Raw genomic sequence first — 24,086 nt, 5'->3', positions numbered from 1 at the left:
CTGTTGGCTCTTGTGCAGGAGGACTTAAAACTAAAAAAAATAAATACTGGAGCATATGGAGGCAACTGAAAAGGGAGTTCACGGACAGATTGACCTGGCTGACGACGAACATTGAAAAACTGACTAACTCTGTTGCATTAATAAAGCCCCTTGTTAAATGTATAAAACATGTCTGCATCAGTGTTTTCTTGTATTTCCATACAATGTTACATCAGGCTGTTACACATCTATTGTCAGAGAAGTACTTGCATAAATAAGTAAACCACCTACATACGAGCAAGGACAGAAAACAGGGCAAAGTGAGTATACTTATTTATTCGGTAAGTTATGGGTCAAAGTATTTGGTGAGTACATTTCTAACTCTTCTGGCTGCAGTCTTGTTGCTGTTTGTTCTGAAATTGTTAGGTTACGTTCAAGAAAACAATGAAATGGCGCTCTGCTGTCACCATCTGTTTCGGCACATCATGACAGCATTTTTAGATTTCTCCGGTTACCCCGTCCACACTGCTCTGGCTAATCCGGCGTTTTCAAAATTATGCATTCTGGAGAGCGTTTCTGAAAATGTCCATTTTGGGAGAAGGAAAACGCCATTTTAGTGTGGATGGAGAGTGAAAACGAAGAGAAAAAGCTTCAGTTACGGATTTATATGGTCTAGTGTGGATGTAGCAGCTAAGGTTAACAGTTGATCAGGACATTGGAACAAACACTCCTTATACTTCTTTCTCTGAATGTGAAATCTGTTAGTTCCAGCCTAATGAACAAACAGTTATCTCTTCATTTAACAAGTTATCTCAGACCATTCTGCACTCCCAGAGTGTTGGTTTAAATTACAGTGCTCAAACTCTGCATTGGGACTGAACCTCTGACCTTCTCACTGAATCTCCAGTTTTATTTATTAAACTATGACTAAGACTTTGAACTGGTCGATATTATCTCCCCATTTCCTTCTTATCTGAAACACAGATGGTAATTTCTGGATTACAACATAATATGTTGTTGATAATCTCCTTCCTGTATGAGAAACACAGTACTTTTAGAGCAATTGAGTCAGTCAGCACTGAAATAGGCCCTTGCCCATCTAGTTAATGCTGATCAGCAAACTCCCATTTACACTAATCCCAATTTATTCATCGTTCATTCCTCTTAATTCCACCCATACCCTCTACCAAATTTTACCACTTGCCTACGTACCAGAGACAACTTCCAGTGGCCAATTTACCAAGCAGCCGATGTGTTTTTGGAACGAGGATGGAAAGTGGAGACTCCAGGGGTCAAAGGGAGAATGCAAAAGCTTCATGTGCACAGAGTTCCGGATTGAATCTGGGTGGCTGGAGGTGTGAGGCAGCAGCTTTACAAGCTGTAACACTGCATCACTTTGTTTTGTAGATTGTACTTCTGTCCTCCAGCATGGAAGCAGGCCCCTTCGCCATGTCTGTACCTTCCAAAGTAAGCTCGAGTTGGGCACTGGTTGATTGGATTGCAAACTTAAATGCGGGAATGCTTATCAGCAACATTAACCCCACACCCCGCTCCCCACTCTTCCTCAATTCCGCACTCCGATCTTTCACCTCTTCTCACCTACCTATCATTTCCCCCTGAGTCCCCTCCTCCTTCCCTTTCTCCCATGGTGGTCCACTCTCCTCTCTAATCAAATTCCTTCTTCATCAGCCCTTCACCTGACTTCACCCATGACCTTCAGCCCTTCGCCTTTCCCACCCACCCACCTGCCCTCACCCATGACCTTCCAGATAGCCTCCTTCCCCTCCCCCACCTTTATATTCTGGCATCTTCTCCCCTCCTTCTCAGTACTGAAGAAGGACCTCAGCTGAAACGGCGACTGAGTATTCATTTCCATAGACGCTGCCTGACCTGCTGAGTTCCTCCAGCATTTTGTGTGTGCTACTGAGGATTTCCAGTCTCTGTGGATTTTCTCGTGAGCATGTATAAATGGTGGGCATCTCTCCTTATTTTTACACAATCATTCGTAGTAACTACATTCAGATGTGGACTGTGTTTAATAGCAATTGTGCCTATGTTTGGTCAATAGAGTAAAGGTCAATGACTCCTACTGCTTTTTCCTTACATTTTGGTGCTGGTGTTGTCGGTGATCTGTTTGATAATCTGGCAATAGGTTTCATCTTTCATCACCTCATGCTCTGCACATAGCTACAAAAGACAGAACAGGGACAGGTGAAAGTAAAATGAAGCATCAATTTGCATCAAGTCCTGGAGTATGTGACTAAAATGCTGAATGCTCAGCCATCTGATCTCTTCACACATTACACACACACACACACTCTCTCTCTCAATCTCTTTCTCTCGCTCTCTCTCTCTCTTTGGTTGAGCTTGACATATGTCGTGTGTCACTAGACCACAAATAGAGGCCCAATGCCGAGCCAGGTCTCAGGTGAACAGACTCACTTAGACATCGATTATGTTTCAGCCTCTATGCTCTGGACTGGACTGGGTTAGAGGTAGAAACCTGCTGAGCACATGTACCTCATGCCATTTCCATCCCTGCATCCCCCAGTCAGGCAGATCGGAGCAAAAGCACACAGACCCTCAACACAATAATACACACATGCACATACAAATATAAATGGCACACAGATAAACAGAAACACAGAGACAAAGCTGCAGACACACTAACACGGGCTCACAGATACAAACACACACAAGCATAAACACAGAGGCACATACATAAAAGCATACCCATGTACGTATGTACACACACACACACACACACACACACACACACACACACACACACACACACACACACACACACACACACCAATCATTACTCTGAAATAAGATCGGCAGGGATCTGCAGTTGCTTGTTATTGACCCCAAAATCTACTGGTAGAATTCCAGAGCCATTCGGCTCTGAAGTTATTCACCTGACTTCCTCTTAAGCTTGATAAAAAGAGAAACACTTAAAATAAAGTGTACAGCTGTGGAAGACTTCTAGGATCTTGTCAGGGCTGTTCTGTATTATCTCAGGAACACTGACTGTTGAAATGAAAACAGTCCACAAATAAACCTCGTCATGGTTGATTTATCAAATGCAAATGGTTCGCATCAAAACCTTGCAGTGTAGGCCTACAGGGTATCAATGGCAAAAATATCAGTGGCCATTTATTGAGTGAAACATGGCCTAAAAAGTCATTCGGGAACAGATCATGAGCATGAATGGAACAAAGCTCACAGAATTTGAAAGTTGAGTTGGCAGATGGAAATGTAGTCAGCTGAACTTTAGAAGGTACAACTACAAAGGCTCACATGTCAAGGAACATAACTTTCAGAGCTGCCTCAGGAATGACTGTACATAGCAACCATCAGTTAAGCCAGGAATTTGTGAGTAGACTGTATTAGTGACGACAAAATTTGTATAAGGTATAACTTGCACAGATAAAATCATTTTTATTAATGAAATCCCAATCATCCCTTGTAACTTGCATAAGGGATGCAAGTATTGGAAGAATTTTGTCCTTACAGATTTAGCTATCAGTAAAGGTTTCTGAGATGCATCATTACATTGCAGAAGGGGATATGAGGAAGATGCAGACGGGTTTTAGGTGGAGGGTACAGAGACGGGGCTCGGTGTAGGGGATATGAGGAAGATGCATACGGGCTTTAGGTGGAGGGTAGACGGACGGGGCTCGGTGAAGGGGATATGAGGAAGATGGAGACGGGCTTTAGGTGGAGGGTACACAGACGGGGCTCGGTGTAGGGGATATGAGGAAGATGGACACGGGCTTTAGGTGGAGGGTACACGGACGGGGCTCGGTGAAGGGGATATGAGGAAGATGGAGACGGGTTTTAGGTGGAGGGTACAGAGACGGGGCTCGGTGAAGGGGATATGAGGAAGATGGAGACGGGCTTCAGGTGGAGGGTACAGAGACGGGGTTCGGTGAAGGGGATATGAGGAAGATGGACACGGGCTTTAGGTGGAGGGTACAGAGACGGGGCTCGGTGAAGGGGATATGAGGAAGATGGACACGGGCTTTAGGTGGAGGGTACAGAGACAGGGCTCGGTGAAGGGGATATGAGGAAGATGGACACGGGCTTTAGGTGGAGGGTACAGAGACGGGGCTCGGTGAAGGGGATATGGGGAAGATGCAGACGGGCTTTAGGTGGAGGGTACAGAGACGGGGCTCGGTGAAGGGGATATGGGGAAGATGCAGACGGGCTTTAGGTGGAGGGTACAGAGACGGGGCTCGGTGAAGGGGATATGGGGAAGATGCAGACGGGCTTTAGGTGGAGGGTACAGAGACGGGGCTCGGTGAAGGGGATATGAGGAAGATGGAGACGGGCTTTAGGTGGAGGGAACAGAGACGGGGCTCGGTGAAGGGGATATGAGGAAGATGCAGACGGGCTTTAGGTGGAGGGTACAGAGACGGGGCTCGGTGAAGGGGATATGAGGAAGATGGAGACGGGCTTCAGGTGGAGGGTACAGAGAAGGGGCTCGGTGAAGGGGATATGAGGAAGATGGAGACGGGCTTTAGGTGGAGGGTACAGAGACGGGGTCGGTGTAAGGGATATGAGGAAGATGGAGACGGGCTTTAGGTGGAGGGTACAGAGACGGGGCTCGGTGAAGGGGATATGAGGAAGATGCAGACGGGCTTTAGGTGGAGGGTACAGAGACGGGGCTCGGTGAAGGGGATATGGGGAAGATGCAGACGGGCTTTAGGTGGAGGGTACAGAGACGGGGCTCGGTGAAGGGGATATGAGGAAGATGGAGACGGGCTTCAGGTGGAGGGTACAGAGACGGGGTCGGTGAAGGGGATATGAGGAAGATGAAGACGGGCTTTAGGTGGAGGGTACAGAGACGGGGCTCGGTGAAGGGGATATGAGGAAGATGGAGACGGCTTTAGGTGGAGGGTACAGAGACGGGGCTCGGTGTAGGGGATATGAGGAAGATGGAGACGGCTTTAGGTGGAGGGTACAGAGACGGGGCTCGGTGTAGGGGATATGAGGAAGATGGAGACGGGCTTTAGGTGGAGGGTACAGAGACGGGGCTCGGTGTAGGGGATATGAGGAAGATGCAGACGGGCTTTAGGTGGAGGGTACAGAGAAGGGGCTCGGTGAAGGGGATATGAGGAAGATGGAGACGGGCTTTAGGTGGAGGGTAGACGGACGGGGCTCGGTGAAGGGGATATGAGGAAGATGCAGACGGGCTTTAGGTGGAGGGTACAGAGACGGGGCTCGGTGAAGGGGATATGAGGAAGATGGAGACGGGCTTTAGGTGGAGGGTACAGAGACGGGGCTCGGTGTAGGGGATATGAGGAAGATGCAGACGGGCTTTAGGTGGAGGGTACAGAGACGGGGCTCGGTGAAGGGGATATGAGGAAGATGGACACGGGCTTTAGGTGGAGGGTACAGAGACGGGGCTCGGTGAAGGGGATATGAGGAAGATGCAGATGGGCTTTAGGTGGAGGGTACAGAGACGGGGCTCGGTGTAGGGGATATGAGGAAGATGGACACGGGCTGTAGGTGGAGGGTACAGAGACGGGGCTTGGTGAAGGGGAATCACGTAGTAGTTGTTCATCTGTTTTGAAAGAAAAATGATCTTTAAGTTAAGGAGTTTTCTTGGAATATTGTCCTAGTCCTAACAAATGTGAGAGCAAATTTATCTGAAATAATTCCACACTTCCCTCATCAGTTAATGAGAAGACCCTTGAGAACACTATACATCCGTCAGTGTTTACAAGAGCAGAAAGACAATTCAAAGAACCCAGCACAAATCTATAAAAGGCTTGTGGTATTTTTCATGGTTCTACATGATGATGATGCTGGCCGGTGGTGTAGTGGCCTCAGCACCGGACTTCAAGGGGAATGGTCCCGAGTTCGAATTCGGCCAGCTCCTGCATGTTTTCCGTTCGTGCTGGGTTGAGCGTCGAGCTAGCAACTTGGCCTCGTAAAAGACATTTGCTAAGGAAGCGGCAAAAAAAATGCTGGTCGATTCGCCACAAGGCGTGAAAAGGAACAACAACACAATGATGGTAGAAATTTAGGCAGGAGTTGTAAGGATAACAAGCTAAGAGTCAATGTCATGGACTTGTACAGCACAGAAAAAAAGGACCTTTTGGTCTAACTCATGCCTGAATTAAACTCATCCCATTTGTGTGCCTTAGGCCCATATCCCTGTACTCCTTTCTAAACCAAGTTCCTGTCAAATTGCTTTTAAACATTGTAAAGGTATTTCTCTATCAATGCCTCTGACAGCTTGTTCCATATAACCACCCCCAACAATGTGGAAAAATGCCCCCCAGGTCTCCCTTAAAGTTATTAGAGCCCAGGATTGAAAAAGTTTCAATTGTTTGGATGTAAATCATTAAACGACAGTCACAATAAGTTAGTCAAAAATTGCTGGTCCGATAGTTTATACAACATAATTGCCAATGGGGACTAAATGGTACCACATTAGTGAGTGCAAGCTGCTATACGACACAAAGAAGGTGTGAAAAAGTGAAGTATGGGGTGAATATTAGAGGTACAATGGAGGGCCCCTTCGATGAGATTTGTACTCTGACCATGGTATGAGGATATGCTAACGTTAACAGCTCCTTTATCATTTTTCCTCTCTGAAGTGACAGCAGCTTGGAATGGCCTGGAGATGACTAAATCTGGGGGTATCCCCGGTTCACTTTGGGGGGCAAGGATGCGTGGAAGGGGTAAGGCATATTCTATGACAGGAGCAACTTCACCCAGGCATCACAGTATCGGAATTCCTCAAAAGCAAAACGCCACGATATAAAAATGTAAATGATTAATATTGATCTTTCTGCTTTCTCCGAAGGAGAGACCAACAAAGTTCCTGATGTGAGTGGGTGTGGCTAATTATTAACTAGAAGGAAAATTCTCTCCTGCATGTTGTCCACATGCAACGTGTAAGAGCTGGGGTCTGTGAGTAGAAAGTTCCAAGTAAATTTATTATCAAAGTACAAACGTTTGTACATTCAGTATATGTATACTTGTTAAATCCAATAACCATAAATAGAATCAATGGAAGAGCCGTTTAAATGATCTATATTTGTGAAGACAATATTCATAGGAGGTACAACTTCTCAACAAAATAAAATTATTTGTTTACAGGATTCTAGTAAATTTTGGTCAAATTTATAGTTGGGATACAAATGTTATAAAGACTCTGTTCCTACAGAATGACTTTTATCTTAGTAGGTCAGTTCCAGGTTTTAAAAATAGTTTCCTACATTCTATTTGTACAGGGTGACCAATTTCTTATTTAAATACAAGACTTCCTGTCCAATATGAAATGTTTGCAACCCTACTCTGCCCTGCACATACACTCAGTGGCTCCTTTTTTAGGTGTTACGTCTGTAGCCCCCTCCTTTGTGAGAATTGCCAGATCACTGTTGGGTTGAGTCAAAAGGGGGGGCCCAAGACATGAGGGGGAGACGTGCAGGATGTCACGTTTCTCACCCCCATAGCGATGTAAAGCTAAGGGACATGGCCATTGTCTTTTGGAGACAGATTTGTGGATTGAGATGCTCTGCTACGTGAATGCCCTCGGGCAAAGTGGGCTGGTTGAGGGAGAGGTTGCATCACCCCCAACCTGATTGACATCTACGACCCTGCGAGTCAGAATAAAAGAGGGGCTGTAGGAACGACCCCTCAGACTCACCAGAAGAAACATTAAGCGACCACGCAACAGCAGACGGTCATCGGAAACCAAGCCACGTGCGTTCAATTCCGTGGCTGGAATTGGTGGCTGAAACCATGGAAGACGGCTTTTTAGCTAACAACGGGGAAACCTGCTCCCCTGACTCAACGGATTGGCATCATAAAAGACTTGGGCAAGCTTAAACGCTCTTAAACCCAAAACGCTGCAGCCTGAACGAGCTAATGACTTTTATATTTCCATCGAACAATAATTATCCCCTAGACAACGATAGAGTTACGTTTTATTGGTTATGATCATACCTGCGCTTTAGATTTAGTATTGACGACGTATATTATCTGGATGTTTGCATTAATCTTATTTTTGTGCCCCTTTATTAATAAATACTTTTAAAAATAGTACCATCAGACTTCAACGGACCTCTCTATCTTTGCTGGTATCCGTGCTGTGATTGTTATTGTTGTTATAAGTGATCCAGTTACGGGATTACGTAACATAGGTACCTCCTTGTTAAGGGTGCAGAGGAAATTTACAAGGATGTTTCCTGGATTGGGGAGCATGCCTTATGAGTATAGGTTGAGTGAACCTGGCCTTTTCTCCTTGGAGCGACAGAGGATGAGAGGTGACCTGATGGAGGTGTATAAGATGATGGGAGACATTGGTCATGTGGATATGACCAGGGCTTTTTCCCAGGGCTGAAATGGCTATCATGAGAGGGCATAGTTTTAAGGTGCTTGGAAGTAGGTACAGAGGAGATGTCAGGGTTAAGTTTTTTACGCAGAGAGTGGTGAGTGCGTGGAACGGGCTGCCAGCGACGGTGGTGGAGGTGGATACGATAGGGTCTTTTAAGAGACTCCTGGATAGGTACATGGAGCTTAGAAAAATAGAGGGCTGGGTAATTTCTAAATAAGTACATGTTCAGCACAATATTGTGGGCTGAAGGGCCTGTATTGTGCTGTAGGTTTTCTATATTTCTATGTTTCTATGAGTGTATGTTTGTGGTCTTTTGCTGCTGTGGCCCATCCACATCAAGGTTCGATATGTTGTGTGTTCAGAGATGCTCTTCTGAACACCACTGATGTAATGTGAGGTTGTGTGAGTTACTGTCTCCTTGCTATTTTCCTCAGATCCTATCTCATTAACAAGGCTTTTTAGTCCACAGAACCACCGCTCACTGGATTTATTTTGTTTCTTTCTCCATTCTCTGTAAACTCTAAAAACTGTTGTGCATGAAAATCCCAGATCAGCAGTTCCTGAGATACTCAAACCACCCTGTCTGGCACCAACAATCATGCCATGATCAAACTCACTTGGATCACATTTCTCCTCCATTCTGATGTTTGGTCTGAACAACATCTGAACCTTTTGACCATGTCTGCATGCTTTTATGCATTGAGTTGCTGCTACATGATTGGCTGATTAGATATTTGCATTTACAAACAGGTGTACCAAGGGTAATTAAGGATGGGGAATAAATGCTGGCTCAGCTGGGGATGCCCACATCCCGTAAATGAATAATACATGAATAAAGTGGCTGCTGGGTGTAACACAAGACAACACAGTCATGAACACAAGAATGCAAATGTGTACACACATTCCTATTGAGGAGGTGAACATATGTTTTGAGTAGAATGGGGCTATATATTTTAGAGTTCAGAAGATTAATTGGCGAAATGTATGAGATTCTGAGGGAAATTGGCAGGGTAGGTGCAGAGACCATATTTTCTTAAGAGTGAAATTTTCTCAGCGAGTTGTGAATCTTTGGAAGCCTCTATTTCTCATGTTGCAAATAGTGGGTAATTAATTATATTAAAAGATTTTTGCACTATGGGGGATTCAACGAGGCAGACAAGTGAAGATGAGGCCAACAAGCAAATTAACCAAGATCTTATTGAGTAACAGAGCAGACTATGATGATTAAGTACAGTATATGGCCCACAACTCTCTCTCTCTCTCATACACACACACACACACACACACACACACACACACTTTAGCTCAGTCTGACTTCCTTCTCCTTCCTCCTAAAAACAATAGTCATAGAAAACTCATTAATTTGCAATATCTTATATGAAGTTATCTCCTGAACATCATCCTTTTAATGTTCATCTGATCAGGGATATTTTTTAACAAACATATCCAATTGTCTTTCAAAGGTGAAGTTAAAGAGACACACATATCTTTGTAGTCCAGGCCCTCAAAGAATGTCATTATAACATTCTGCTTATCAACATACATACACTATGCACAATCACCACTAAACAAGAGCACATGCACTGTTTACCTTAAGGATGGTATAGATCACTTCTTGTTCTGTCTGGCCTTTGAGAGGTTGGTCCCCCATGAATTTCATGACAGCTGCAGGAAGGAAACATAGTTCAATAACAAATGGAAGGGGATGGAGGAATCAACCATCTTTGTTCACTTGAGGTGAACGCAAAATTCAATCCCCAGCTGACTACGCTGGCCAATCCCATTTGTCAGTGGATCTCAGCACTACTAGAATTCTCACTCCTGATGTCCGCACTGGGTGGAAGGGTGGAGATATGTCTCTACCAAAGGAGGTGTAAGGCACACCTTCCCTCCGCTAGCCTGCAGGTCACCCTTGGGCAAGGTGCAGCACCTGTTCAGCCCTGCGATCAGGGTCATGTGATGCCATGGGAGCAGGTGGTGGATGGTGCATGTCATAAGTCCTGGTTGTGCGACCACTGACACCTGGTAGACAATCTGAAGAGTATTGATAATGTCTGGGGTCATCTGTCTTGTAAAGACACTGTCTAGAAGAAGGCAATGGCAAACCACTTCTGTAGAAAAATTTTCCAAGAGCAATCATGGTCATGAAAAGAGCATGATGGCCCACATAACATGACAATCTCATAACTATGGCAATAATTATGTCCACACAAAAAACTATTAGAAAGTTTGCCTTCTTAGGTGACCTCAGGGTTGTAGAGTCTGTTTTACTGTATGAGGGAGAGAACTCTACACAATAAAACAAACTGTGGAGATAATAGGCTTCTTCTCCAAATATCTTTCTGACTGTTGTGCCTATCTGATTCATTTAAATACATTGAGGAAGAATTTTGAGCCAAAAAATCTCTTTAAAGATGCAAGGAGTACTAGGTTTCAGAGAGCTGGAGCTTTAAAGGCTGCAGAGAAAAATACCCCAAAGCCAGGCCAGGACAAGTAGCTCACAACCTGGCAGAAGAGGTCCTGGGACAAGGATCTTAGCTTTATTATCCCAGGATCCTGCAGAGTGAATGAGGGAAATCATTTGGGTGTGGGTGTCAAAATGGGAGGGATCACATTGAGGGAATTTGATGAGAAATCATGTTAAAAGGTCAAGTTCATACTCAGGTTCAAGTTGGACAGAAGTTTGAATGGGGCAGGAAAAAGGGGTAATGTGCTTGGGCCAAGAGTCGGGGTGAGGGGATGGAGGATGGTAGTTAGGGGCAAGACATTGTTAGACGAAAGTGTTATGGTGTCTATCCGGACCGGGATAGAATTGATGATCAGGTTGACATGAGGGACTGGTGAGAGGCCAGAAATCAATGCAGACACTCAGGTTACTCATGTGCCAAGAAATAGAAGAATTGAGAAAGAGGTAAATGGTCTCTCAATAGCTTGAGGTGACAGTTCTGAGTGGAGGGAAATGGACTGGGGCAAGATGAGACTCTCACCACCCTACTTTCACAGCCAAGGTGAAATTAATTTGGGAGGATGAAGCCAGAGTGGCTGGTGTCCAGGATGTCCCATATTCCACTCCTGCAGTAAAATGATGAAGGTGGCATTTAATTTCACAAATAGGGAATCACCATTGAGTCTTACCAACAAAAATCTCAGCTGCTACTTTATTCATAATTTCATCGGAGAATTCAATCAGGGATTCTTGGATTGGAGTCTGTGAAGAAAGTCATTAAGTTACTCATTAGGCATCTGCTTACATCATAAGCTGACAGTGCTGCTCTGCAGATAAATTGTTTTGCTGGTGTTTTGTTTTCTGATATGTGCCCATGGGCATGTACACCAGTGCAAGGGTGGGTGGGTATTTATTTCAAGGGCTGTTCACCTGCAGTGTCCTACCTACATTTGGCAAGTGGCTGATATTACACTTTCATCTATAGGCTGGTTAACTTAGTCCTTCCCAAATCCAAGCACGGCAATAATGGTTGCCCCTGCAATATAGATCCCTGGAAATTCAATGATGCAATGAGGTCTCCAGTAGCTGTTCTTTGTTCAAATGAAATGGTCCTTGTAACATTCTGTGAGCTCTTGGCGAATTATATTATAAAGTAAGAACCACTTATGAACCTGCCATGTGCTTGTCCCTCATCTTGGCAACAATCTGTAAATTTGAAAATGCTCAGTGCTTAATTGCTGTGTGACCAAAAGACAACGTAGGATGTCACTCCATCTCCTAGAATACTTCTATTTGAAGAAAACTGTTAGGCAATCAAAATTTTATCTTCTCTGTTTGGAAACATGATGACTGCTGTTTTCTTTTCCTTTAAAAATTTGACCTGTCACTATCTGGGACAGGTCACTTTTATAGATTCTGTGAAAATCGTACAGAGAATGATGTTATTTCATGTTCCATACTCCTCACTGGCAGTGACAATCTCCAAATACTAAGTAAACCAATCAGGATAGAGAAAAATCTATAGCAACACACAGGAACTCAGCAGGCCAGGCAGCATCTATGGAAAAGAGGACAGTCAAAGTTTCGGTCCTGCTGAAGGGGTTCGGCTCAAAATGTTGACTGTACTTTTTACCATAGATGCTGCCTGGCCTGCTGAGTTCCTCCAGCATTTTGTGTGTGTTGCTTAGATTTCCAGCATCTGCAGACTTCCTCTTGTTAGAGAAAAATCTATATCTTGTGCAGAATTCTGAATCAAAGCAGGTTTCCATCACTCAGGGACAAATCATATTCACAGGGAATAGGGAACAGGACACCAGGAATAATGTTGGGTTGAGCGTAGTTGCTGGTCTGCTCAGAGTCAATGGGCTGAAGGGCCTGTTTTTGTTTCTTTTCTCTCTAGGATTTCTTGACTCTAGGGATGAAATCACATTAACTATACAAAGCAGTCTTTTCAAAAGTTTAAAAGGAGATTCCAAGCTTCAAATAATTTTTGCTTAAAGAGCCAGTTTTTTTTTAACCATCCAGGCTACAACATCAGCATCCAATCCTGAGCCCTCTTGGCAACTCTCACCTTTGAGTACTTTACCAGTTCAGACAGTTCCTTGTGATCTTTGGATTTTTTAGATTTCTCTTTATTAGATTCACTGTAGAAAGAAAAAAATTGAGTAAAGGTAATTTAGGCCATTTTATATAACATATTAGTTTGTGTACCATTATAAGTGTCAAATTGTTAGTTATGTTTCTAAGTAAAGAATGAGGATCTATTATTTCTTGCTTTCTTTCCCCCTTGATTCCCCTCTTCAGAGGTAAAACCCCACACCTCCACATCTCCTTTAGGTTGCACTGTAGCACATCATCTAGATAAAACAGTCCTACAGAAGAGCAAGAAAGATTGGATGACAAATAAGCTATTTGGATAGGTTGTACATTTGCATCTTTATTAGTGGAAAGTGGCCTTAATTCTAACTGTCAAGTGCTAGAAGCTAAACTGCGACTAAAATTTGTGAATGTTCTTACATTGGAAAGGACATAAAAGAGAAGTGAGAGTGGGGTGGTGTGTGTGTGTGTGTGTGTGTGTGTGTGTGGTTTACTCAGTCAGTGTTTGAGAAGTGTGCCGGTGAAGGAGGGAAATTCAGCCAACCATCTGAAAAAGTGAGATCACGTGAGCTCTAAACACTGTGAATCAGATAACCTTGTTAATTAAACTGTCAAACTAGTCAGCTAATTACAGAGTCTAAGGAGTCTTAATTATTTATTATCACTAGTCAATGCCACAGTTAATATTTCACATCAAATAGTGATTTTACAGTATTACAATAGTTACTACAATTCACAGCCATTTCACTGCTACAGTGTCTTCTGTTTTGTAACTCCAAAATATAAAACTAATTGAAAGTAAAACATGGAGCCAGAAGGTGTGTGTCTTAGTTTCATTTTAACTTCAAGTGAGACACATATTTATGATGTGGTAATATCATGCCATATGCTATTCATATACTTTTACACATAATCCATGATGAATTATTACATGCCCTCAAAAAAGTGATATGGAACCAAGATTTTAGCAGATAGTCTGTGATCTAAACAACTTCATGTTGCTCTAGAATTCAATTAATCAAAACTTTGAGGATAAACTAACTGAATTAATTAACTTCTTTTCAACCTGGTTAATATCAAACAAATGAGGAACAGAGAAGGAGCAAACTAGAAAAATTTAATGGTGAAATTCCATCACCAGACTCATTGAGCAAGATTTGCCGAACAAGTAGGAGAAATGAGTAAGGGATTGCTGATTAAACATTGGGACAATGCTAGATAATTGATCTTAACCAGGTTTACACTTGGAAAGGAAACACCTCAAAAAGATGAGCACAAAACCAAAGAGGACATATTCAGGATGTATACAATAATCTGGGTTGTAGTACACAGGCTTTCAATTTTGGGCATTGTTGGTGCTACCCAAAGTTATCACTGATCAACAATTGTCATTCTCTCACCTCCTAGGATTCTGTGACTGGCGGAAGTATTTCTTTGCAAATTCTGTCATGGTGTACTGGTTATCCTGAAGACCATAGTCAGGGATACTGTCCATAAATGCACTGACTGGAGGGGAGGCCTGCAGAAAAGTTTAAAAGTTACGCATTCATGACTTTGGCATTTATTTTGAAGGATGATAAGTAAAGGTTGCTTCTTTAAAGAAAAACAAGAATCATTATGAATAGGAAATCTGCAGTCAGCCTGGGTTTATTCAGCTGTGATCCTTCCCCTGATTAGTCTTGTGCATCAGCTTGTTGGGTGAGGGTCAAATTTGTTGTGATGTCACTTGTAGTTTTCGAGTGAATAAATGAGAGCAGTCCAGTATCTCTGAAGCTAGTTCCTAGTAAGGAATCAAACACCACAGGGGGCAAGGTGAGGAAAAGAAATGTTTAAAATATTTTTTTATTAATTTCTCTGCACTATTCTAACATCTGCCACTAGCCTCAATCTCAGTGGCAACAAGAGCTCCACTCCCACCTCTCTGGGAGCCAGATGGAAGGATGGCAGGGTGATGAAAGCTGTGGGAAAGATGGTATAAAATCTAAACCTCACATTGTCGGCACTTTACTGCTCAATCGACCACCCAGCTCTGTGTAGAATGCATCGTGACTTCAACCTGAGACCTGGACGAACAGCACTCACTTACCTGCTTACAAAACTGACTAATAGAGATAAAAGCAGCAATATTTTATACATTGTTAATAGACTTCTCTCTTTTTCTGCTTTGAGTCTTAATATAGTGTTTCATGACATGCGGTAGAGATATTTAGGTCACATTCCCACTGATAATTGATGCTGTTTATTCCATTCCACTGCTAATGTTATCACAATATCTATTCCCACAGATACTGACTCCCATTCTATTCATACTGATTCTGAATAATCCATTCCCACTGATAAGGGTACCAATCTTCCTACTCATTCCTGACTAGGTGTACATCCAATCCCACAAGGTACAATTAACTCCTGTCAATCATAGCACAGTACCAAACCATTTCCTTGATAGTGAGCCTGTGCATTTTACTGTGTTGAGGGGGCTGAGTATTGTACGTGAAAGTCAGCCACAGATCATCTTCACCTGTCTCCTTCTACAAGGGTCAATGAACACCGGCAGATGTAGGGAACCTACATCTTCATTATGTACTGAATTCAGGTACTCTTAAACTCGAAACTCAGTACGGTAGTAAGATCATTTGTCAGTTTGAGAATCACTGGCTGATCTTGTTTAATTGAATGCTGTTTTAAATTTGAGTGACTGTCCAGGATGCGATTATTTTGTTTGGAAATTTTCCTGGAACTATTCTAAAAGTAAATGGCTGTTCATAAATGTAAGCTTCATATCCAGAATGCCGTGACAAAGTAGGATAGAGTACATGAAAAATCTACAACCAGCATCCATTGTGGCAATCACCTGTGGCACTGTCACTATAGCAGAGCAAAAATGACCCCCCTCCCCATTACTTCACTGCTTTTCCCTTGATATCTGACATCATGCAGTTAAAGAGATTGCTCCTTACCATGAAATGATAAATACTACATGGGATAGGATCATAGAATATAGAAATCTACAGCGCATTACAGGCCCTTTGGCCCACAGTGCTGTACTGACCACATAACCTAATCTAGAAACTACTTAGTATTTCCCTACTGCATAGCCCTCTATTTTTCCAAGCTCCATGTACCTATCTAAGAGTCTCTAAAAAGACCCTATTGTATCTGTTCCACCACCATCGCTGGCAGTGCATTCCATGCACGCACCACTCTCTGTGTGAAAAACTTACCCCTCACATCCCCTCTGGACCTACTTCCAAGTATCTCTCGTGTCAGCCATTTCAGCTTTGGGAAAAAGCCTCTGGCTATCCACATGATCAATGCCTCTCATCATCTTATACACCTCTATCAGGTCACCTCTCACGTTCTGTTGCTCCAAGGAGAAAAGGCCGAGTTCACTCAACCAATTCTCATAAGGCATGCTCCCCAATTCAGGCAACTTTCTTGTAAATCTCCTTGGCACTCTCTATACAGTCCCCACTTTCTTCCTGTAGACTGGAACAGCAGCACAAAACAACGGAGTGCAGTGGATGGCCGAGAGGTTCAGTCACAAACCTCGGCTTTCCTGTCAAGCTGCTCAGCTGCTGCCGTCGATCCCACAGCAGCTGCCACCGTGCCTGAGGACGAAGCTGCCACTTTACCCTTCTTGTCCCTCGGTTCTTCTTTCTTGTCCGTACTCAGGTGAATAAAATCTGGGGCGGCTACAGGCTGCACGTAATCCAGAGGAACCAGCCCGGACCGGCCATGGAAAGCTCCAAACTTCCATCCTGTCCAAACAAGCAAAAGGTTCAGTTAAAAACTGTTCTTTGTAACGGGCACACACACCTTCATTCCCCTCAGTGTGCTCATTCAGAAAATGAGCACTGTGCTCAACAAGAGGGAAATGAGTGCTGAAAACAAACAGGTTGTCAGGTTGTCAGGACCTTGAGATGTGTTTGGCAACTAAGAGTAAAGGGAATTCCAAGGTACTGAACAAGTACCTGTGCTTCACTTCAGTATTCACCAAGGAGAAGTACATGGACGATAGCAAGATCAGGCATGGGTATACTGATAGGCTAGAATAAGAATGAGGGAATGTTGGGTCTCTTCTTCAGTCAAGGTTTGAGAATAAAAGTCAGGGAGTCACGTTGCAGTTGTATAAAATTTTAGTTAGGCATCATTTGTGTACACATGCATTGTGTGTCACTCTGATCATCCTTTTCCAGGATGTGGAGAAATAAATATATAGTCCGTCCTTGCGTCCGTGAACGTTGCTGCAGTCTGCAGTTGAATACAACACAGCTTGACTTCTGATAAGCAAACACTGGGGGTAATGCCAACCGAGGCCACTCAGCTCCCTGGCCGTTCACCAATAAACCAACAAATTCAGCTTTCGATATTCCACACCACTGATGTCCAACAGGGACTTGTGATCACAAGAAAAGTGACTAAGATGATCGCTCGCTGTTAGACCGACACCGCCTTCAGTTTCTCCGCCACTGAACAACTCACTGATGGTATAGACCATCAGTCCTTCAAGTTTTTAATGCCCAGTGGGGTCTTCTGATCATAAAACTGTTTAAAATGACAATAGCACCATTGGTTGACTCCTTAGAAGCTGGTGCTTTCAAACATGTCGCCACCTTACTGGAAGTGAGTATTGGCAGATGGAGTTCAATCCAGAAAAGTGTGAATTGATTCACTTTGAAAGATCGAACTTGAAGGCAGGATGCAGGGTTAATGGCAGTGTGGAAGAACAGAGGGATGTTGGGGTACACATCCATAGGTCCCACAAGGTTGCGGCGCAAGTTGATAGGGTGGTTAAGAAGGGCTGTGGTGTGTTGGCTGTCATTAGTCGGGGAATTCAGTTCACGGGCTGTGAGGGATTGCAGTAGCTCTATAAAACCTTAGCTAGACAACACCTGGAGTATTGTGTTCAGCTTCAGTGGCCTCACGAGAGGAAGGATGCAGAAGCTTCAGAGACGGTGCAGAGGAGATTTACCAGGATGCTGTCTGGATTAGAGAGCATGCCTTATGAGGATAGGTTGTGGGAGCTCCCTTGGAGAGGAGGAGGAAGAGGGCCGACTTGACAGAGGTGTACAAGTTTGTAAGAGGCATAGTTCGAGTGGAGAGCCAGAGACTTCTTCCCAGGGAAGAAATGGCTTATTCAAAAGGGGGATCATTTTAAGTCTTTGGGAGGGAAGTTTTGGGGGTAATGTCAGAGAGAGGTTTTTTAACACAGTTGGTGGTGTCAGCGGTGGTGGTAGAGACAGGTACAAGTACGCTTGGAAAGGCATGTGGTTGAAAGAAGAATGGGCTATGTGGGAGGGAAGGGTTAGATTGATCTCGGAGTTGGTTAAAGGGGTAGCACAGCCTTGTGGGCTGAAGGGCCTGCACTATGTTGTACTGTTCTGTGTTACCACTTACTACCTTGGGATTCATTTGCTTGCAGACATTTATAGGAATATAAAGAAATACAATAGAATTTACAAAAAAATTATATACAAAGACTGACAAGAACAATGTGCAAAAGAAGACAAATCGTGTAAATAAAAACACTGAGGCTGCAGGATCAGTACAGAGTTATGGTGAGTGAAGTTCAGGAGCCTGATGGTTGTATGGTAATAATTGCTCCTGAACCTGGTGGTGTGGGACCCATGTCTTTTGTATCTCTTGTCTGATGGTGGTAGAAAGAAGAGATCATGGCCTGGATGGTGGGGGTCTTGGATGATGGATGCTCCTTTCTTGTGGCAGTGCTCCATGTAAATGACTTAATGGTGGGGAGGGCTTTGCCTGTGATGGACTGAGAAGTATCCACCACTCTCTGTAGTTTCTTTCAGTTCCTGAGCATTGATGTTTCCATACCAGGTCACAATGCAACAAGTTATGAAGCTCCCCACTGTGCACCTACCGAGGTTTATCAACGTTTTTGGTGACATGCTAAATTTACAAAAATATCTAAGAAAGTTGGAGACACTGTCGTGCCTTTTTTGTGATGGCGCCTATGTGCTGGCCCCAGGACAGATCCTCTGAAATCATAACACCAAGGAATTTAAAGCTACTGACGCCCTCCACCTCCGATCCCCTAATGAGGACTGGATCATAAACCTCTGGATTCTTCCTGCTGTAGTCAATAATCATCTCTTTGATTTTGCTGACATTGAGTGAGAGGTTGTTGTGGCACATCTCCAAGTGCCACTCAACAACCAGAGGGCAGAGGTTTAAATTGAGAGGGGAAATTTAAATGAGATGTGCAGGACAAATTTTGTTTTTACACAGAGGGGTAGGGTCCTCCGACATTCACAACCAAGTCATTGACATATATTACAAACAGAAGAATCTCTGTAGTAAACCACTGGTCTCAGAGTTTCTGTCAGAAAAACATCATTTCATTGCTGCCCTCTGCTATCTATCACTAAGCCAGTTTTGATCTAATTGGTAAACTTGCCTTGGATTCCATGTGGACCAGCCTAACGTGTAGGACCTTGTCAAGTGCTGAAGTTCATTTAGACAATATCTACTACTTGTTTTTTTTTTATCAATCTTCTTAGTTAACTCCTCAAAACATTCAATCAAATTAGTGAGATAGGATTTTCCCTGCACAAAGCCATGTCAACTATCCCTGATTAGTCAGTGCCTTTCCAAATCTACATAAATCCTATCACTTGGGATTTTCTCCTATAATTTCCCTGCGACTGATTAATCCCAACTCATCTGTACATGCTACTGTTCTTAAACAAAGGAACAGCATTATCTATGTTCCAGCCTTTGGCTCCAATCCTGTGGCTAACAAAGATGCAAAAATCTCTGTGGAGCCCCAGCTATCTCCTTCCTATGCCAACATGGAATAGATCTCCAGCCCTGGAGATTTAGCGACCCTTGTCTATGCTGTGATACCTCCTCCTTCTGCTCAAGATTATCCACGTGTCACTCCCTGAACTTGTAATCGTCCATATCACTCTGCTTGGCAGTATTCATTTAGGACTCGCCCATGTCACCTGGCTCCATACATAGATTACCCATTTTGTCCTTTATGGAGATCCCTAGCTACCCTTTTGCTCCTGATATACTTTAAGAATGTCTTGGGATTCTCATTAATCTTTCTCGCCACAGGTTAATTCATGGCTCTTTTTTGCTCTAATTTCTCTCTCACACACTATATTCCTCGAGAAAGTCCAGTTGCCTTTATCTGCCATGTACTTCCTTTCAAACCACTTATGATCCAAGATTCCCTAATCTTACCATCTTTGCTTTTCACCTTGTTCAGAACACTCTTGTGCTCAGTTCTTATGAACTCTCTTTGAAAAGATTCTTACCTGTCAGCTATTGCTTTGCCCACCAGGGCAGGGGAGCTTCCTTTGGTCAGCAGTTTCATTACTGACTTTTTTTCCTGTTTAGAAGAAGCCTGTTTTCTTCAGGATTTGACTCTGTAGGACAGACAGTAAGAGCTACTGATCTCTCAGCACAGTATTCTTCTCTTTGTATATCTGCCCCAGAGCAAAATCCTTGAAAGATTGACTGTGGTATATCTTTCTTTCAAGATATTTGATCTATATGAACTCCCTCCTCACCATCTTTGTCCACCATTTTACACTCACCTGACAGAAGAGCTTTGAGCTGTGCCCACATCCTGTTATCACCTCATTGTGGGGAAATCTCTTTGCTTCCTTCTCCAGCCAGTCAAGAACTGACTGAAAAAGTCTGCAGCTGAGTTGTAAAGTACTTGGTTGTGGACGCCGTCTAACTAAGATGGGTTTTGCTGACGTAACCCAGTGACCCCAATGCAACGTTTACTGCATGGGAGCTACTGAGACATATAGCGGTGAGAAGTTGAAGGAATTGATTCCGGTTCCTCATGAAGGGTCTGGGCCCAAAATGTCAACTGTTTAGTCCTCTCCATAGATGCTGCTTGACCTGCTGAATCCTCCAGCGTTTTGTGTTTGTTGTTCTGGATTTCCAGCATCTGCAGAATCTCTTTCACTTATAATACTGGTTCCATTTTGTCTGGATAGCAAGATAATGGAGTAGGATAGATACTTCCCCCATTTCTCCCTGATGATTCGACACAGTACTGGATACCAGACTGATCCCTTATCCCAAGCAGCAGGTGAAATCTCCAGAGAATGATGGAACTCAAGAGAGAGGTTATTTGTTTAAAGATGTGTGCTTGGAAGACATTGGGTCTGGAGGGGCATACGTGTTCACAAAATGCAAACTCTTTTTTAGAAGTCTCTACTTGTCAGCTGTTGTTTTATCCACCACGGCGGGGGAGTCACCCTTGATCAGTCTTTGACTTTTTTCCTGTTTAGAAGAGGTTTGCATCCTCCAAGATTTGACTGCATGAACTCAAGTTCCATATAGTTGAAACTTTACAAAGCACACGTGAAGCCTCATTTGGAGTATCGTGAGCAAGTTTGTGCCCCTTTTTTTTAGAAAGGATGTGCTGAAACTGGAGAGGGTTCAAAGGAGGTTCATAAAAATGATTCCAGGATTGAACTGCTTGTCATATGAAGAGTGTCTGATGCCTCTGGACCTGTATTCACTGGAATTCAGAAGGGTGAGGGATGACCTCATTGAAACCTATTGAATGGTGAAAGGCCTTGATAGAGTGGATGTGGAGAAGATGTTTCCTGCGGTGGGAGACTCTAAAATCAGAGAACTCAGCCTCAGAATAGAGGGGCATCCTTTTAGAATAGAGATGAGGAAGAATTTCTTTAGCCAAAGCATGGTGAATCTGTGGAATTCTTTGCCACAGGCAGCTGTGGAGGACAAATCTTTATGTATATTTAAGACAGAGGGTGATAAATTGTTGATTGGAAAGGGCATGAAGGGATATGGGAGAAGACTAGAGACTGGAGCTGAGAGGAAAATGGGATAAGCTATTATGAAGTGGCGGAGCAGACTCGATGGGTCAAATGGCCGAACTCTGCTCCTATATGTTATGGTCTTCTAGGGCAGACAGTAAGAGCTGCTGGTCCCTCAGCAGGCTGTTGCATAAAGGCTTCATCCTTACCAGCTCTAGATCCATGTGGCTTCATCTCCCAGAACAGTGTTGGCAATAAGCAATACCAAGATCCCTCCAGTAACATAAAGTGACCACAACTGAGCCGGTGGGTTACTGATATACAGTGTATGACCACAACTGAGCCAGTGGGTTACTGATATACAGTGTATGACCACAACTGAGCCAGTGGGTTACTGATATACAGTGTATGACCACAACTGAGCCAGTGGGTTACTGATATACAGTGTATGACCACAACTGAGCCAGTGGGTTACTGATATACAGTGTATGACCACAACTGAGCCAGTGGGTTACTGATATACAGTGTATGACCACAACTGAGCCGGCGGGTTACTGATATACAGTGTATGATCACAGCTGAGCCAGTGGGTTACTGATATACAGTGTATGATCACAACTGAGCCAGTGGGTTACTGATATACAGTGTATGATCACAGCTGAGCCGGCGGGTTACTGATATACAGTGTATGATCACAACTGAGCCAGTGGGTTACTGATATACAGTGTATGATCACAACTGAGCCGGTGGGTTACTGATATACAGTGTATGACCACAACTGAGCCAGTGGGTTACTGATATACAGTGTATGATCACAACTGAGCCAGTGGGTTACTGATATACAGTGTATGATCACAGCTGAGCCAGTGGGTTACTGATATACAGTGTATGACCACAACTGAGCCGGTGGGTTACTGATATACAGTGTATGACCACAACTGAGCCGGCGGGTTACTGATATACAGTGTATGATCACAGCTGAGCCAGTGGGTTACTGATATACAGTGTATGATCACAACTGAGCCAGTGGGTTACTGATATACAGTGTATGATCACAGCTGAGCCGGTGGGTTACTGATATACAGTGTATGATCACAACTGAGCTAGTGGGTTACTGATATACAGTGTATGATCACAACTGAGCCAGTGGGTTACTGATATACAGTGTATGATCACAACTGAGCCAGTGGGTTACTGATATACAGTGTATGACCACAACTGAGCCAGTGGGTTACTGATATACAGTGTATGACCACAACTGAGCCGGTGGGTTACTGATATACAGTGTATGATCACAGCTGAGCCAGTGGGTTACTGATATACAGTGTATGATCACAACTGAGCCAGTGGGTTACTGATATACGGTGCATGATCACAACTGAGCCGGTGGGTCACTGATATACAGTGTATGATCACAACTGAGCCGGCGGGTTACTGATATACAGTGTATGATCACAACTGTGCCAGTGGGTTACTGATATACAGTGTATGATCACAACTGAGCCGGCGGGTTACTGATATACAGTGTATGACCACAACTGAGCCAGTGGGTTACTGATATACGGTGTATGATCACAACTGAGCCGGTGGGGTTACTGATATACAGTGTATGATCACAGCTGAGCCAGTGGGTTACTGATATACAGTGTATGATAACAACTGAGCCAGTGGGTTACTGATATACGGTGTATGATCACAACTGAGCCGGTGGGTTACTGATATACAGTGTATGATCACAGCTGAGCCAGTGGGTTACTGATATACAGTGTATGATCACAACTGAGTTAGTGGGTACTGATATACGGTGTATGATCACAACTGAGCCGGTGGGTTACTGATATACAGTGTATGACCACAACTGAGCCGGTGGGTTACTGATATACAGTGTATGATCACAACTGAGCCAGTGGGTTACTGATATACAGTTTATGATCACAGCTGAGCCAGTGGGTTACTGATATACAGTGTATGACCACAACTGAGCTGGCGGGTTACTGATATACAGTGTATGATCACAACTGAGCCGGTGGGTTACTGATATACAGTGTATGATCACAACTGAGCCAGTGGGTTACTGATATACAGTTTATGATCACAGCTGAGCCAGTGGGTTACTGATATACAGTGTATGACCACAACTGTGCCGGTGGGTTATTGATATACAGTGTATGATCACAACTGAGCCAGTGGGTTACTGATATACAGTGTATGATCACAACTGAGCCGGTGGGTTACTGATATACAGTGTATGATCACAACTGAGCCGGTGGGTTACTGATATACAGTGTATGATCACAACTGAGCCAGTGGGTTACTGATATACAGTGTATGATCACAACTGAGCTGGCGGGTTACTGATATGCAGTTTATGATCACAGCTGAGCCAGTGGGTTACTGATATACAGTGTATGATCACAACTGAGCTGGCGGG

The 24,086-nt window shown here is 43.7% G+C and overlaps 1 protein-coding gene across 1 annotated transcript in view; it reads right to left on the bottom strand.

Annotated features, from left to right (window-relative positions):
- myo15aa (myosin XVAa) overlaps window positions 1-24,086 on the bottom strand; it is a 285,041-nt gene that overhangs the window by 43,431 nt on the left and 217,524 nt on the right. Inside the window, exons 51-56 of the mRNA XM_059979671.1 lie at window positions 16,428-16,639; window positions 14,282-14,400; window positions 12,856-12,928; window positions 11,474-11,546; window positions 9,930-10,003; window positions 2,084-2,166 (exon numbers count right to left, since the gene is read on the bottom strand). Coding sequence (XP_059835654.1) covers window positions 2,084-2,166; window positions 9,930-10,003; window positions 11,474-11,546; window positions 12,856-12,928; window positions 14,282-14,400; window positions 16,428-16,639 — 634 coding nt within the window. The remainder of the gene's footprint in view (window positions 1-2,083; window positions 2,167-9,929; window positions 10,004-11,473; window positions 11,547-12,855; window positions 12,929-14,281; window positions 14,401-16,427; window positions 16,640-24,086) is intronic.

The sequence above is a fragment of the Hypanus sabinus genome, chromosome 9 (genome assembly GCF_030144855.1).
Source record: "Hypanus sabinus isolate sHypSab1 chromosome 9, sHypSab1.hap1, whole genome shotgun sequence".
Classification (NCBI taxonomy): Eukaryota; Metazoa; Chordata; class Chondrichthyes; order Myliobatiformes; family Dasyatidae; genus Hypanus; species Hypanus sabinus.
This window is presented reverse-complemented; position numbering and strand designations above follow the sequence as displayed.